This window comes from Scedosporium apiospermum (genome assembly GCF_000732125.1).
Source record: "Scedosporium apiospermum strain IHEM 14462 chromosome Unknown SEQ_SAPIO_0098, whole genome shotgun sequence".
Lineage (NCBI taxonomy): Eukaryota > Fungi > Ascomycota > Sordariomycetes > Microascales > Microascaceae > Scedosporium > Scedosporium apiospermum.
Window position 1 is genome coordinate 64,477 of NW_015971799.1, and position 17,033 is coordinate 81,509.

General features: G+C 51.7%; 4 protein-coding genes and 3 pseudogenes across 4 annotated transcripts; 3 read left to right on the plus strand and 4 right to left on the minus strand.

Moving 5' to 3' along the window:
* Positions 1-461: 461 nt before the first annotated feature.
* On the minus strand, positions 462-2,699 carry SAPIO_CDS5198 (Uncharacterized protein; the record flags this gene model as incomplete). Its single annotated transcript, XM_016787572.1, has 5 exons — positions 462-710; positions 769-1,295; positions 1,374-2,072; positions 2,128-2,383; positions 2,466-2,699. The coding sequence occupies 5 exons, from the start codon at positions 2,697-2,699 to the stop codon at positions 462-464; spliced, it is 1,965 nt and encodes a 654-aa protein (XP_016642587.1).
* Positions 2,700-3,434: 735 nt separating this feature from the next.
* Positions 3,435-4,577, plus strand: SAPIO_CDS5199 (uncharacterized protein; the record flags this gene model as incomplete). Its single annotated transcript, XM_016787573.1, has 4 exons — positions 3,435-3,713; positions 3,806-4,007; positions 4,090-4,160; positions 4,257-4,577. 4 exons carry the CDS (start codon positions 3,435-3,437, stop codon positions 4,575-4,577), a joined length of 873 nt encoding a protein of 290 aa, XP_016642588.1.
* A 1,112-nt stretch (positions 4,578-5,689) lies between these two features.
* Positions 5,690-7,209, plus strand: SAPIO_CDS5200 (Biuret amidohydrolase; the record flags this gene model as incomplete). The annotated part of the gene is made up of 7 exons (XM_016787574.1): positions 5,690-5,834; positions 5,900-6,010; positions 6,066-6,167; positions 6,227-6,581; positions 6,684-6,896; positions 6,962-7,028; positions 7,081-7,209. 7 exons carry the CDS (start codon positions 5,690-5,692, stop codon positions 7,207-7,209), a joined length of 1,122 nt encoding a protein of 373 aa, XP_016642589.1.
* Positions 7,210-8,026: 817 nt separating this feature from the next.
* SAPIO_CDS5201 lies at positions 8,027-9,118 on the minus strand (annotated as a pseudogene; the record flags this gene model as incomplete).
* Positions 9,119-10,538: 1,420 nt separating this feature from the next.
* Positions 10,539-11,999, plus strand: SAPIO_CDS5202 (annotated as a pseudogene; the record flags this gene model as incomplete).
* Positions 12,000-12,573: 574 nt separating this feature from the next.
* Positions 12,574-13,764, minus strand: SAPIO_CDS5203 (annotated as a pseudogene; the record flags this gene model as incomplete).
* Positions 13,765-14,245: 481 nt separating this feature from the next.
* On the minus strand, positions 14,246-15,876 carry SAPIO_CDS5204 (putative MFS transporter; the record flags this gene model as incomplete). Its single annotated transcript, XM_016787575.1, has 4 exons — positions 14,246-15,070; positions 15,140-15,217; positions 15,284-15,662; positions 15,728-15,876. The coding sequence occupies 4 exons, from the start codon at positions 15,874-15,876 to the stop codon at positions 14,246-14,248; spliced, it is 1,431 nt and encodes a 476-aa protein (XP_016642590.1).
* Positions 15,877-17,033: the final 1,157 nt, after the last annotated feature.

The following is a 17,033-nucleotide window of genomic DNA, read 5'->3' on the forward strand; positions in this document are numbered from 1 at the left end:
CAAATCTTGGTGGACTCTTGCTCGAATGTGGGAACCATCTTTGCAAGACATGAACTTGAGAGGAGTAGCTGTTAGTATCTGCCGTCCTTACTGACATCCTTGGTATGCTGCCTGGACCGACAGGAACACTTCGACGATGTCTTCCCACTCATCCTCTCTCTGGTAACCTACAAAGTCTCTCTCCGGACCGCTCCGCATTAACACAAAAGAAAAGAAGCTACGAGGGCAAAAAAACAAGGGGGGAGAGTAAAAAGAGCTTCCCCAAACCTTTCGACCGCATCCGATACACTACGACACGTCGGCGCAGCAAGCCTACTTCAACCAGGTAATCTCCCAAAATGAAAATCGGTCACGCCTAGAAAAATGCAAGCAGAGCTAAGGTGAACACGGCCAAAGTGTCATTTTCTATCATTATCCATCTCCTATACAAAATGGACAACTAATCCCAAGTTGCCTGCACCTCAAGACGTGGGGCTAAGAAGTTTCTCTACAGCCCATTTAACGGAAAAGTTCCTCAAATCAGAGTAATGCTGTCCGACGCCGACAAAGAGAACCGGTACGTTCGTCGCATGCACGAGACTGACGAGCGTTCCCACCATGTCGCCCACCGTGTCACATTTAGAGATGATGAACCCATCAAGAGTCCTGGATGATCCAAAAGCAGCGTTAAAGTTGCGAGCCTGCGCGACAGAGTCCGTCCCCACGAGCGCCTAATGGAAAGAGTTAGTTTCAGGCACGATATAATCCGTAAAGGGCATGAATGCTCACCTCTCCAACCATGAGAATCTTGTCAGGCTGGGCAAATTTCGCAAACTTTTCGAGCGAGGACATGAGCCGCTGGTCATTGTGCCGACGGCCCGCCGTGTCAATGAGCACAACGTCAAAGTCTTCGCTAGCCGCGTATGCGACGGCGTCCTTGGCGACGGCAGCGGCATCCTTGCCGTATCCTCTTTGGTAGAGTTCCACCTGCCCGCCCTCCCGGGACGTCAGTTCTTTGAGGTTACGGACGTGCACCGCCAATTGCTCTACTGCCCCAGATCTGAAGGTATCACCCGCAGCAATGAGGACCTTGTACTTGTTCTGCAAGAGAAAGAAGCAGATCTTGGACAGGTTGGTAGATTTCCCAACACCGTTGACTCCGACAATTGACATGACGTAAGGCCGGCGCGTCCTTCCAGAGAGCCTGGAAGGGTTAGTGACGGCGTCGATCTCGCGCAAAAGGTCTAGCGAAGATGTCGGAGTAAGCATCTTTGTCAAGGATGCCTCCATGGCGGATTTTATCCTAGCGTTGATGCCTGCAAATTGGAACAGGTGTGTTAGTTATTCCGATTGATAAAGAGTGACGTCCAAGTATGGATACGGGAAAAACTCACTCTCAAAACTGCCCGTCTTTACCCCGACTAACTCCTTCTCAACGCCTTCACAAAGTCGAACGGCCGCCTCTCTAGCCACATTCTTCTTCAAAAGATGATCTTCCATCCCCTTCATCGCCTTGTCCAAATCTTCCTTGGTCAGGACCTTTCCACCAACAACGTTTCGTAACATCCCGCTGATAGCGTTGAGTCCGGACCCAACGAGTCCACCAGAAGAACCTGACTTTGTGGCAGCGGCATTGGAACGCTCTTGAGCGGATTCTAGGAGGTCTTGCACTTCGTCGTCGAGGTCCTTCAACACGAACTGGCCCTTCGCAGTTTTGGCTCCCCAGGTTGACGAATCAACGTGTTCAACAGCCGAAGACCTCCCCACATCGCCGTCGGAGTCGCTTTGAGCATTGCTGGTCATCGAATAGTCGAGCTGAATATCATCATCCTCCGTAGCCATTCCATCAGCATCCCATTTCCTTCCCTTCTTCTGCGCCTTGGTGTTCTTGGCCTTGCGCCGCGGAGACTCATCCCCAGATGATGCTGCCGCCGAGGCGGCATGTTGGACCTTGCGCTGACGTCTCGACATCTTTCCAGCTAGGCCTTTCGGTACGACAAGATGGTTTGCGCTCGGGGTGGTCGGTCGCGATGCGCTGGGGCTCCCGACAGGGGAGTCTTCGGCCGCCGAAGTCTCGTTTTGAGTGACGTGACCTGCTTCTAGTTAGTATAATGGTAAGGGGCTATGGACTAAAGCGAGTCTAACTACGATGTATGAGACCTGGGGGAGCTGGAGGCTGTGCACCCCCCGACTCGAGGCCACCCGCATCTCCTTGTTCGACATGTATGCCTGACTTCTCCAAAGCTCGAACTTGCTGGTCATAGTAATCGTCGAAATTTCCGCACTTCACGAGGGTAGTATTTGGCTTCTTCAATTGTTCACCATAGAGACCGACAAAGATGGCTTTGATATTATCCACAAATTGGTCGACCCAGGAGAGGTGAAGAAGTGATCTATAGACAGCCTAGTATAGTGGGATTAGTTCCAGGCAGGCCTCACTATGTAAAGGGAAAATATTTGTGAGCTCGAAGAGGTGGGAGACTTACAACGAAGATGACGCCCAGCTCCTTGACCATTGCCCATTTTAGGGTGTGTTGCTCACTGTGGTACGGAGAGTTCGCTGTGGCAGACTGAGGATCCTTGGGCCCGGCCACTGACGCCTTCTCCTCTATGAATACATCCGAGATAAAATTATTGATAATAGAAGGGCTGATCGGAGCGTACGAGCGCGACCAAAGGACCACCCCGGAGGTGGTCAGAATCGTAAAGGTATCCAACATCGTTTCCGACCAGAGGGGTAGTGGCTTCGGTGTTCTTGTCTAGGGTGCCGCCGTCGAAGGAGCCTGTGTGTGATGAAAAGGCAAGGGAGGAAATTTGCGCGCGTCTCCCGAGTGAACCGCAGATGGGAGACTGATCCCTTGGGTGGTTGCAAGATTCTGTGGGTTCCAGATAAGTGGAAATAGGGGTCCCGCCGAGTAGCGACATTCAAATCTCCATGTTGGAATTTGGCTAGAAGTCGTTCGAAAGACAGCTTGCGAGCGGCGAATTTGGAAGGTGTGATGATTGGTTCGATAAGCAGCAGCCCACCACAGAGCAAGGATTAGCGCAGAGTATCGCATTTTGAACGCCACTTTCTCGCAGCTGCTGACACAAGCTGGCGCCGGGTTGACCGCTTGCGCAGGGAGACGCCACAGTGAAAACGCCACGTTTCCAGTTTCAATTCCAAGCAGACAGTATTATCACGTGGATTTCACACTCTAGCGACCCCTGCAGGACTGCACCGTGGCTTCGAGGGAGCAGGCAGAAAGCAAGAAGAGTTGGCGGCCAGTGACGCTTCAATAGGAGACAGATTCCAACCTCAAAATCCTAAGCTGGCAACCAGCCATCGCGAATCCCACCACGAAAACCAAGCCTATCGCCCGCGCTCCTCCGGACCCCATTCTCTCCCTCCAGAGTTATAATAATCGAGCGCCTTTCTGACCCTTGCCATCGCAAGCGAGGGTTCAGCGGCAAAGATGAACCCCCCGAGCTACGCCCACTCGCCCCCCCTTCACCACCCCGTCCCGCAACATGTATCGTCCGTTCCACAACTACGATCGCCTCCTCCACCGGTGCCCTCTCAGCCGCAGCAACCGGGCTATGGCAACCCCTACCAGCAGCAACCGCAGCACGGCGGCGCGACGGGGAACGCCTGGGGACAATACGGGCAGTTTATGAATGATCCCACGGCCCAGGTTGCAGCTCAGTTTGGACAGACGGCTTTTAAGCATGGGCAGGAATACCTCGAACAAAACGTGAGTTTTATGCTGGCGCGGTGGGCCTATGGTTGATAGGGAGACTCCGGTCAAGTGCGAGCTGAGATTATAAACTAACATATTAGTGTTAGGTCAACCGGTGGTTTAATTTCGCGACGCTTAAACCGTACTTCCAAGTCACGAACTCCTATGTGGTGAACAAACTGTTTCTGGTACTCTTCCCTTGGCGACATAAGCCTTGGTCACGGAAGCAGGCACCTGGTCCTAATGGCCAGGATGGGTGGTATCTTCCTCCCCGCGATGATATCAACAGCCCAGACATGTATATACCGGGTACGCTCTCCCTCCTACCGATTCTTCTATAGCGCGATGATGAAGGACTAGAGAGGCATGCGCTAACTGAACACGATAATAGTTATGGCTGTTGTTACTTATGTTCTTCTATCGACCCTGATCGCGGGCCTGCGAGGAGACTTCCAGCCAGAAGTACTAGGAAAGACGGCATCCACAGCGTTAGTAGTGGTCATCATAGAGATTCTGGTCCTAAAGCTTGGTTGTTACCTTCTTGGAATCTCGAACCAGTCACAGCTCCTCGACCTAATCGCATACTCGGGCTATAAATTCGTCGGCATGATCGTCACCATCGCCCTCGCTCAGCTAGCTAGCGGCGGTCAGGGCACCGGAGGATGGGTAGGCTGGCTTGTTTTCAGCTACACGTTCCTCGCCAACTCTCTCTTCTTGATGCGCTCTCTCAAGTATGTCCTTCTACCAGAGAGTTCCAGCAACAGTGGCGGGCCGATGCAGACGGATTCGCGGGCGAAGAGGAGCCAGAGGACCCAGTTTCTTTTTGCCTACTCTTATCTTGTACAGCTGGTCTTCATGTGGATGTTGACCCGGGCATAAAAAGTTTGAGTGGGGGAGGGGCATATTGGGATGGGAATCGGCAATTATACTCTGATGGCACCTTCAAATATTTCTGGTGGGTAGAATAAATAGCGGAGAAGTCGGTCGTGTACGAGGGGCGAGCATATCTGTCGGAACAGCGAGCGGTGTTCGGGTCCGAAACTCTTTTCTAATAGATTTTTCACCTTGGTCATGTACGAATACCTGAAGAAGAAGAGAAGATAGCACTGGGATAGATATTTAATGCTTCTGGATTTAGAATTGTGAAGTGGGAGGTGGAAGAGGCACAAAGCACCTTGCACAAGTCAGGATTCCGCGGGAGGCGCACTCGTCTGCCACCCAGGCTGACTTTTCGAAGGCTCGAGGTGGTGGCCATATGGCAGAAGCAAGACAGCCAGATATGTGTGCCCGATGATCCAAGAAGGGGCGCTGGCACAAATTAACGGAGTGGAGCGTATGAAGGTACAGTTCTGGGCGGGCTTCACGATTTGCCTAGAACGCTCCTCTGGCGCCCAAGGGTTGGCATATAGCTAGAGTAAAATTTGGGTAGACGCTGGAGATAGCTGCGAGCACAGCCCTCAGAGCGAGCTCGAGTAATTTCAGGACCTAGATATTAACGTGAGAGGGGTTGCTATAGTCATGGTCTCCCCCGTGCTAAGGAGCCCGCCGAAGTTATTGATACCCTCAGCCGCGCGGTTCGAAGACGATAGGTAACCGAGAAGGGTGAGCTATCGTGAGAGAATGCAACTGAAGCGTTGCTGGCTTCTAGGTTATGAGCTTCACCGTCTGCAACAAGGTTGTTCACTGCGTCTGGTGGGAAGTTTATATGGCAGTACTTTCTTCGATGAATCGCGCATTGACATTGAAGAACGCATCGAAGATTGAGTCGCCCATTTTGGCAAACCCCGGCTGGCCTGCTGCTTCTTTGCCCCGCTGTCTGGGTCTGACTAACTAAGCTCTTCTGATCTTCTATCCTCCCTTCTTCACAATATACAACCGCTGGGCCCGATGGATTTTTAACTCATACGTCCCCCCTCTTCTGTGAAAACATCCTCTTCAGCCTACGCTATATCCGTCCTTCTCCGCCATCTCCTCCCCAGCCGTTATCGACCATGGTGCCACGATTTTGCAGCTTGACAGCTGCCCAAGCACTTGGGCTGCTCAAGGATAACACCATTACGGTGGAGGAGTATGCCTTGTCTCTCTTGGACCGTATCAAGGAGCGTGACAGCATTGTCAAGGCATGGGCATACCTCGGTAAGCATTTCGTTCTTCTCGTTCCCACGTCACTCGGCGAAGATGTGTGCTGATTTCTACATCAGATCCCGCGTTCGTGCTCGGCCAAGCACGAACTCTAGACCAGATTCCCCACGACCAAAGGGGGCCGTTGCATGGACTGGCAGTAGGCGTCAAGGATATCATGAATACTAAAGGTATCGTATCGTAAAACATCAAGTGTTGGTAACGTAGCTTACGTGTGCATCCTAGATATGTCCACGCAGTTTGGTTCTCCTATTTACCAAGGACATCAGGCTGGCTTCGATTCATCCGCCGTCGCAATCCTGCGAGCTGCTGGGTCTCTCATCTTCGGTTCATGAGCCTCTCATCTTTCTTTTTTCTTTTTGCCGTAGTCTGACCTTCGCCCACAGGTAAAACAACCACGACCGAGTTCGCCGTGGCTAACTCAGGGCCCGAGACTGCTAACCCCCATGACCCGAATCGCACCCCGGGCAGCTCCTCGTGCAGATCGGCAGCAGCAATAGCCGACCTACAAGTACCGCTCAGCCTCGGAGCGCAGACCGGTGGGAGTATCATTCGCCCGGCATCTTTTACGGTGGTCTTCGCCATGAAGCCAACTTTCAACGCTATACCACTCGAAGGCCAAACGGTCTTCGCACCTACTTTTGTTACGTTCGGTTTCTTTGCTCACAGCATCGAGGATCTACAGCTACTTGCGAATGTCTTTGCTCTCCGAGATGACAAACCCCCCGAAGACACGCCACTGTAAGCAGTTTCAGTTTCTCTGATCATGACTCTCATGTGGTCCTTGGCAGGACCTGGCACAGTATCGGCCATGGAGAGGGCCGCTACCATTCTCCAAAACAGCGGCGTAAACGTTGAGGAAGCCTCCTTTCCATCCGGGGTCGCCGACGCCAAGACCCTGGAGCGAATACAGAAAGTTATCATCCTTGGTGAAGCTCAGGTCTCCTTCCTCAAGGAATATCAGGTTGGCAAGGCGGAATTGGCCGAGGGGATTCGCGACATTGTCGAGAACACCTCCAACATCAGTCACAAAGAGTGGATGGAAGCTTCTGATACGTACGCTAGCAAGCGGCGCATAATCAATAATCTAGCTGAGAACTACTCTGTTATCCTTATGCTAGCGCCGTGGACGAGGCTCCACTCGGGCTTGGCGATATGGGTAGTGCGACTTTCAATACTATGTGGATGGTGGGTGCTTCTGTTGCTTCTTCTATACATGGTTTGTTACTAACCCGCATAGGGGTTTCATATGCCTGTCATCAATATATCTCTAGAGGCGCCCAGATTCTGCGACCAGCTGCTCTTGAGGACCAGTAAGGTTCTTAGCGAGACTCTCATGGCCCAGGGTAGCTGGGAGGGACGCCTCTGATCCGCCGAGTTGACAAGATTACGCTAGGTCAGGGTACCGGTAGTAATTCAACTCTGTGGGCGGTCAAGTGATGACTTGGACTCGGGTATGCATCCTAGCCTAGAAGTGAGGAGTCTGGGAAGTCGCATTGGACCTGATATTAAATAGCTTCTTCGAAAAGCTACCCTAACTTGACCAAGGTGGATACCGTCCGGCTCATCGCCGGGTACTTTAAAAACTACGGCTTATATCACGCATGCTAATGCTCAAAGGGTCGCGCGGCTAGGGTTAATAGGGTTGTGCGGTGCCCGTTCGCGAGATAACCAAGCGGAATCCACGAATACCGAAGAGTGCGTATTTAAGGCTGCTGAAGAGTCTTGTAGGGCAACTAGATACATTGAAAGATCTATATCGGTCTCGACTCTCGATTACATTATGACACGCATCGCACAACCCTAACCCTAGAGGACCCCTACTTATCTTTTGTTGACCTAGGGTTAGGGTCGTCAACATCTATTTTTGTTCTTCTCTCTTCTTCTTCTTCTACTCCCTTAGTTGCCTCTCCCTGAGCAATTATACCTATTAATCCCGTCTATATCGATTGGGAAGGCGTTTTTCCCCTCGTGTTGTGACCTTAGGGACCCCCCCTCCCCCCCCCCCCCCCCCCCCCTTTTTTTTTTTTTTTTTTTTCTTTAGACTAAGAGCATATAATAGTTTTCTTAGAGTCTTATCAAGCTCAGTGTTTATTAGACTAGTATAGGTACCAGCTCACGGGATCATGTTAGTACTATTGGATTTACTAGAGAGGAAGCTCTTTTACTGAGTTAGAATACTTAACTTATTTTGACAAATTGTAAACTAACTTCTTTCCAGAAATCTTCTTAGCTCTAATCGCTTTGATGCCGTCAAGAACTCCTTCCAGCCCTGTGGATTGTACCAACAGCGGATGTTCACGAATTAGCCCCCGTTGGAGTAGATCCTGAACAGTTCTCGTCCACTTTACAGCAAACTCGTACGCTTCTGGATCCACCGGACGCCCATGCGGCGATGGCCACCCAATGTCCTTCCCGAGCATGGTCGGGCCTAGGACCCAATCTGCTTTTATGATCTTCCGCTTGGCAGCCACCGCCACTGGATACGGGTCGAGGGCCGTGTACTTGCCGCCCACCCGCCCGATGGCTCCATAGCATATCTCCATGCTCTCCGTCGTCGTGATGCAGTCGAGTGCGTAGAGCAATCCGTTGCGCGTATATGACCGGATGGTGGCTGCGCAGTCAGGAGTGTGATAGTCGAAGACTTCCTCGGCGCCGTAGGACCTGACTAGCTCAAAGCTGTGTGGGGAGCAAGTCGCCAATGGTAGGAAACCAGCCAATCGGAGGAGTTGGATGGCGGCGGTTCCGGTAGCAGTCGAGCCGCCATAGACGAGTACGGGGACGGGCTTTGGGCTGGGCGCTAGTGGGTATCCTGGGAGGCCAAGGCTTTTGAAGAGGGCCAGGCCGGCAGTCATGAAGCTGGTGCCAAGTGCGGAGCCCCTTTCAAAGCTTACGGTGTCGGGAAGTTTTATGACGCCAACGGGACGAGCCCCAACAAACTCCGCAAAGGCACCGAGAGAAGGCTCCAGTGGGTTCATGCCCATGAGAATGGCAAAAACTCGATCGCCGACGCGGATACCATTGCTGTGTTGAGAAGCCTCGGGCCCGATCTCTTCGACAACTCCAGCGACGTCGCATCCCAAAATTGCAGCTGGCGTCATATATGCCCCGACCATCTTGGCGTCGACCGGATTCACAGAGACGGCCATGGCCCGAATGAGGACAATGTCGTCCCTCACCTCTGGGACTGGAGCCTTGTGGGAAAGCTCCAAGTCACCCTGATGATTGCCCACGACGGCAGTTTGGATGCGATTCAAGCCATTCGAGCCTCCTCCCATTTTGCCGAGTACAAAGGCCGGGAAACTGTACTTGTACCCTGATGTCTGATCCCGGGAAGTGGGGCGTTAAGTCCGTATTTTCGGCCTTGGTTTCTAGTTAAAAACCACCGGAGTGTCGGCGTTGCCGAAATCGGAAACAATCAAACAGATAGGAGCTGGGCACTTGTGGTCTGTTCAAGGGGTTAGATGCAGTGGACAATGCATTTGGTGTACTTATAGCATGAAGATCGATTGCGACTAGGCCCAATAAACTTAGCCCAAAGCCACACATGATGGCGCCTGAGGATGTCATCTTACGCTGCTCGATGGTTGAAGTTCTTGCTATAGGAACCGAAAAGCCCCGAATAATACCGAAAAAGAATAAGTCATACGGCGTAGGAAATCCTCCGAGTTTATGAACACACAGGAACTGAATTCTAGCGAGAGTATCTACGTAACACTCTTTTGAAGAATCGAAAGTTCCAGGAACATAATGGGCAGGGTAGGATTGAGTGGGTACAAATATCATCCTCCTAGCGAAACTAGAGAGAGGAATCTACGTTGTATGCTAGGGGAGCGGGTATGTTACGACAGATGGCCCCTGGGTTTTAGTCAGTGCGGATTGTCAGTGTCTGGGTCCGTAGCCTCAATAGCCACAATTCTTATAATGTCAGTAGTCATGATGGGAAAGGTTGGATCTATTATTGTCAGTTTTGTCTCCGCGATATCTTCATGTTTTAAGCACTACCCTCCAGCTTGGCGAGTTACGACCGTGGTCAGTTCTTCATGTCGCGCCATCCGAGAAGGGTGTGTGTGCAGCGCGGGTAGATCTTCGAGACTTGGAGGCGGCCCGTCTGCCCCGTAAGGTTTAGTCAGGCACTATGAAAGATCAAGTACCCCTGCTAGTTCATGTTGTACCGGCTTTTGTGGCTTGAAGATTGTTAGATGTAGATCCATGATGCAGATATTTTACCCAAATCTACCACCTTTTCAAGGATCAATACCCCCCAATCAACGTTGTTGTGTCTCATCCCCATAACACCTTCCTTACTTCAGACCGGGATTGAAGATATGGAGAGCACTGACATTAAAGCGGTCCCGCGTAGGAGCAAAATCCCTCATGATAGATTGATTCAATGGTTCCATCAGAATCCTACCTATTCCACCATCCAAGAGGGCCACGCCCCTAACGTGCTCGTTGCTCGTAAGCACACGAACTGTACTCTGCCTTCAGCTGCCATGGCCACCCCTCAAACCCCATCTTTACGTCTAGAATCTAATGCCCCAACCAACCGTCTGCGGGAAGGGTCGCGAAATGCAACACACGTGACCGATGAAATAAGGAACACATATATTGGACCTGTCTCTTGCGCAGATCTCTGCATAATGTTATTTCCGCCTGGGTGCCAACCATAGAGATGACCTGGTATGCTTTCCTATCATGGCTTCGAACACATCTTCCGACGCTTTCCTCTCCATCCGAACTTCTTGTGATAGGTGCCGCTGCCAGAAACTCAAATGTCTCGTCCAGCTCTCCGCCGAAGCTCCGAATGGTAATGTATGCTGTCAGCGATGTGCCCGTGCTATGGTTCCCTGCGTGTTTAGCCGTCGGAGCAGGTCTCGGCGCACAAAGGTGGATTCGGATCGGAAGCGAAACTGGAGGAATGGTGCGGCGATCTACAATCCACAGGATCCTGGTGTCGTCACGGGGACCCGCCCAGCGAACCTATCGGATACTCAATATCCGAAGCCTATAGAAGAACATATCACGAGTATCACACCTCCGAGCGGCCTCATGACCCCCGGAACCGAGGTATTCTTCGACGGCAGCTGGAATCAACGTCCTCCGCAGGATACCTTGGCACTAAGGCGCATTCCGGCGACAAACGTCGCGGACGATCACTATCTGGAGTACACGTTCCCCGTGGATGACAGCATCAACGGCGTGCAGTTATTCTCTGATGAAACAACCTTTGTCAACCAGGTAGATTGGGAGCTGGACTTATCGGACCATGGGGTCCTGCCTCCCTCCTCATCATCCATAGAAGGGAACCAGAGCTCCACTGGATCCACCACTTTCGAAAATCACAATCTACTCTGGGAGCGCGGTACGTCTACGAGGATGCTTCTGGATCTGGCTTCTGACTTGCACGAAAGGTTGGAGGCACTGGAGAAGGGGACGTGGCAGCAGGAGGAGACCCACAATTCCCTGGACAACTATCCAATCGGAAGTGTATTACACCTGTCTCAGAAATTCACCAACCTCGCGAATGCACTACGGAGGGCTGGTCCGTCCGGCGAAGAGGCCGCGGCTTCGAGTCGAGGATCCCCAATGAACTGTGAGGCGGACTCCATCCTTGTGCCGGACTCCAAGAGATCCCGGAACGACTCCATAGCGACCGGAGGTCTTTCATCAAGCCCCGACCCGTCAGTTACCCTCATTCTGCTAAGCAGCTATATCACCCTTACTCGGATCTATACGATTGTCCTGGGGCATTTCCAGCGTCATCTTAACATACAGCCCAACGCCTGGGTACGAGCCCCACCACCGAGCCTGGACCCTGGGCCAACAGTATGTCTTGGCGAGCTTCCACTGATAGATGCGTCATATAGTCGGACACATACGGCTATCCGCATGGTGCTCGACTCGCTCGGACAGGCTGAAGATGCTTTGGGCCTTCACATCCCACAAATTCACTCTACTGACGATCATGAATCCTTACGAAGCGGCAGCGCTGATATCAAAGCCCTCTCCGACGTTCAAGTAAAGCCAGACCTCGCCATTGCGGTCATTCACAGGGAGGTATTAACTGGAGCCAGCAGTATCAAGGAAGAGCTTACTACACTGGGGAAGAAGGTCACGGATATCAAGGAGCTACTGCGCGAGAAGATGGGCCTGTAGTGTAAGCGAGTAAGCAAGGACAATTAGTGTGTCCGAGGATTGACGCATCGGTAGGGCTGAAGGGGAAATGATGTAACGAATCCACGTACGATATTTGCCATAAATTATAGATTGAACCTGTCTTACGTATAGGGATAGAGTGCTGCGTAGTTTAGTGCAGGATCCTTTTTAACCTGTAGTCTAGGAAGATGGAGAGATGGAGAATTAGAGTTGACCAGGATGCGGTGGTGGTGTGTGCAAGACCACAAAGTGGGGGGGACGGGAGGCCGAACCGGGATAAAAACATGGCGCCACCTGCGCTCCGCGAAGATCTGACTGGCGGACCATCCGATTGGCTGCTGGCGGGACTATGTAACGTATCGTTACACAGGGCAGGAACGGTTCTTCTCGGTTTTATCCAAATCCTGCTTAGTGCTACAGTCTCGCATGTATCTTGCATCTTGCATCTTGGATTGGTTTACCAACGGGGCGAGGGCGGTGATTTCAAATGATACGGTAGATTTATTGATCCGACTGTTTTCCCAGGGATACTAATACTACGCCCGCGGTGATAAGTTCCCATGTCCATCGCCCCCTATGGCAGTTGGAGCTGACCACTCGCACCGCCCCCAACAAATCGCGTCTCACCATCCGATCCTCCGAGGACCCCCTCAACAAACCCCGATTTGCCCGTACCGTTCGGGCCGGGCGCACTTGTTGGATTGCTCCACCAGGCAATCTTATGACGCACCTCAAAACGCCACTGTTTGCGACACTGCTGCCTAACCCCTTGGGCGAAGTTGATGAGGTAGCCAGTGTTCTTGTCCCGGAACGCCCCAGAGAGACCACCTTCTTCGTGCATTTTCTGGATTGCAACAGTATCCTGAATATTGACACCTTCCTCATTTTGTGACTTCTCATCGACAACATGCTGCGCTGCGCACACTAGCTCATCGCCACGGTAGAGCCTGGCAACTATGTGCGGAACCCAGCCGTCGGCGGCCGAGGAGATAATGCGCAGAAGCTGCAGCATGTACGGCCCGGCGGTGGCGCACAAGTAATAGGCATCCGTCATGATCTGCGGCCAGGCTAGGGCAGACCAACCCCGAACCATCCCCCCGCGGGCCCCGTCTTCCTCACGCACGCTCAGCTTGCGCTTCTCCGCGGTACCACTTGCTTCGTCCACAACTTCGAAAGCCAGATCCGCAGTAGCGGCGACCGGTCCCATGGGGAAAATGTAGTATACTGACGGCCCTAGCAGCGCAACATCCTCTGTTTTCGGAAGTCGTACATCGCGGTCACCTCCTAGTGAGTGTAGATGGATGGTCCCCTCCACGTAACCCGGGGCCCGGAAGCGCACGGTGGCAGTCGATAAGTCCGCGGCGATGCTGAATTCTGCCGTCGATAACTCTTCGCTGACGCTATCGCCACCTGAAGTCCATAGTCCGTGCACGCGACCACGGCTCTCGGGAGAGTTTCCCTCACTCGTAATAATAGACTCCGAAAAGTAGATTTCTTTACCCCACGTACTGCCGTCGGGCCATACTGCGTTGAGATCTACGTGAAAACCTCCCTCTTTGATGCCCCGGGCGTCGCGGTAGAAGGAAACCGACGTGGCTGATTCCGTATTGAAGGCGTCGAATTGCCACAGTTCCCAAGCCGAGTCATTGATCCGGTTGACCATCTTCGGAAAGAGGTTGGGAGAGCCGGGCACGAATGGATCGAGCGGCACAGGGCCAGTGACGACGGAGTCGGCTGCGATATAGGACACAAATGTGCTCGTCATGGTGTTAGTCCTGATGTCTTCTGGTAATCGTGGATGGAGTAAGCGGGAGAGCCAAAGACGGCGTTTGGTGACACAAATATGGTCTTTCTTATATCCTGTGACGAGGAAACCAACGAGAGAAAAGAAATGACACTCTAATGCCTTGAATTGAATCTCGTCGAATTTCGGACCTTTTCGGCAGTATTGTGTGTGTTGCTGACGCAGGATTCGAGGATATACGAAAAACCGCGGACCGAACTCTGCGCATTGGCTTCAGATATTTCCAGACAAATTATCGTGCAATTATTATTATGATAACTCTATGTAGAGGCTATCCCGCGCGCAGTCTAAGGCCCAGAATGATGTATCTATAGACAACAGAACATAATGTTTTTGAAGTGATGGTGGATTGGACGTATCTGCCACTGATGGCACCTATGACACCAGGGACAAATTTTGAGACTCCGCCAACGATGACGAAGAAGCGTAAACATGAGTCTAATTAGTAGTCTACTGCAAATCGTTTTCTCAAATACTCGCCGTACTTGTAAAATGATAATGGAACAGGAGCAAGCCCCAAACCAATGAATGCCAACAAGCTATTTCCCCATCCTAGTCCCAAATTCTGGTATAAGGGACTACCCGCAAGAGGCAAGAACGCTCCTGTAACGTTACGCAGCACGGTGTTGGCGGCGAGAGCAGAAGCGGCAGCATCCGACCCAAAGGCGTCCACGAGATAGAGTTGTGCGGGCATCATGACAAGGAAGGTGCTGAGGCCGATAATAAAGGTTCCGATTATGGGCACTATCCAGTGCGTGTGCTTGTCGGCACTCCAGCCGTAGATGAAAAAGCCGATAGGCATGAGGGGACTGCACCACATCATCAAGAGCAAGCGGAGCTCCGGCCGGGAAACTGTCCCTCCCCGTTGCTGGTGGAGGAGCTTGTCACTCAGCACGCCGAAGAGAACGACAGCGAGGAGCATCCCCAGACCCAGTCCAAGATACGAAAGTCCTGCGAGACCAGGGCGGAACCCGTAAGTTTCCTCGAATACAGCGGGAAAGGTTGTGAAGAGGAGGTATATAAGGCTGAACATAAAGGCAGTGTAGAGAGAGATGAGGAAGACAACGGGTGAGAATAGAAGCATCCTGGTCGGGCGTATAATGGCACGAGCTAGGAGCTCTGGTTGACTGAGGTCTTTGTTGTGCGTACGAGGCCGGAGTCGGTCGTTTCCGGTAGCCTTCCGTAGTCGCTTGGCCTCACGCTCGAGGAGAACGGGCTCATACGTTTCCCGCATTAATGGAATGGCTAGTAGAGAAATAACGCCAGCCTGGGGAAATCGAGATGCTGTTAGCCAAGTTGAAAACGCTCAAAAAATTTCACAAGTCTGGGGACTCACCAGGATCAGAACCAGCCAGAATGTCCAGCGCCAGCCAAGATATTCCGTGACAAAACCGCCAATAACAGGGCCGACTACCTATGTCGTGGGTGTCAGTGACCAATTTTCACCTTGCAAATACCACGTAAAGAAACAAGCACTCACCGGACCTAGAAGTGGGCCGAGGCCAAACAGTGCCATGGCCTTTCCACGCTCCTCTTGTTTGTGGAGGTCTGCAATAGTCCCACCTCCTATTGCCATTGGAGAGGCGGCGACACATCCAGTAATGAAACGAAAAACCAAGAACATGGCGGTGTTGGTGCTTAGTGCACAACCAATGGTGAAGGCACAATAGAGGCCGTTCCCGATATGGTAAATAACGAGTCTCCCGTAGATCTCGGACATGGGACTGATGAAAAGAGGGCCGAGGGCAAAACCCAGGATGTAGATAGTAACAGTTAGGGAAGCGACAACGCTGTCGGTAATGCCAAACTCTTTGCAGAGCGCATCAGCTCCCGGGGCAAATATCACCGCAGCTAGATTCCTGCTCCGTATTTGTCAAAGGGCTTATCCATAGAGAAAGGGGTCAAATTGTTGGTCAAAACCTACGAGTACAATGTGAATGCGCTGACGAGAAGGACGTGTATCAGCTTAGTTCCCGGCTTCCAGTTTCGAGGATGTGCTGGGTCGTCGGGGCCCTCCCAATCGACAACGTCCGACTCGTTAGCTTTCCCTTCTGTTTCGCTCTTCTCGACCATTCTAGATTCCAAGTCGTCTCTTTCGTGTTCGTTCGTCGGGACTGAACCAGCCCCAACTTCACTCAATGAAGCCATAGGAGTGTCAGATAAAACTATGTCCTCGGTGGGCTGTCTAACATCGAGTGGTATAATGACGGACGAGCTAGAGTGCGGGTGTTGCCAGGGAATGGTATGGCTGCGGCGGCGGGATTTGAATAGCATAAGTCAAGAAATGTAAAGGCGAAGAGATTCAAACGGATGGAGTTGGTATGCAGATTGTCTGTAGACTCTATGGAAATAAAGAGAAAATAAAAATACAAAAAAAAAAAAAAAAAAAAAACCGGAATATATATCGTGACTGCTACTCATGGTGATGTTACTAGCCGAGCTTGAGCAACTGCTTCCAGCCGGCTTTTGTCCATTTCCATCCAGGAATAAAGCTTCGATTACCTCCACCATACTTCGAAGCCCGGTTAATCCTCCGCACACCCGTCATCCGCTAACCAGCATCCTGGCCCAGGTCGGCGTTCCTCTTGACTTGTACCCGAGAGATCGGCTGGCGGACATTGTCGGTTCAATATCATGCCGCCAAGACGGAGGTCTGGCTGCTTAAATCCGATAGAGTACAATACAAAGGTATACAATAAGAGACTAAAATGGATGTGGTCAATCTAGTTACGCACTTACACGGGCAGTCCAGCCCAGCTTCATCAGCGCCCGCTCAGAAGCTCAACAGGCGCGATGAAGGGATGGTGATACGAAGGAATTACCAAAAAAACCCAAGAAATTTAAACGGGGTTGAATACGATTGCACATAGAAATGTCTTTCTTGCTTTGTGACCTTTCGGAGTTGGTTGATGTCGAATATACTGCTGGCAGGAGAGCCTATATGTTCTTTTGAGGGTAGGTCGGAGTACGGCTGTACGAATGAAATGAATGAATGAATACTGTTACAATTTATTCAGCTACGAGGGCATCGTATAAGGCGTACACCGTTGAATTTAGCGTATCCTCCCTGCGTCTCATGGACGCGACGCTACGGGTCGTCGTATTTCAGGGTGTGGCGCGGTTTCAACTTTGATGTTCCAAAGCTGCTAACCATTATACACAAATGAGGTATAGCATTAGACTGATGAATTGCCACGTAAGACTCGGAGCAAAGACTGTACGACCATCCG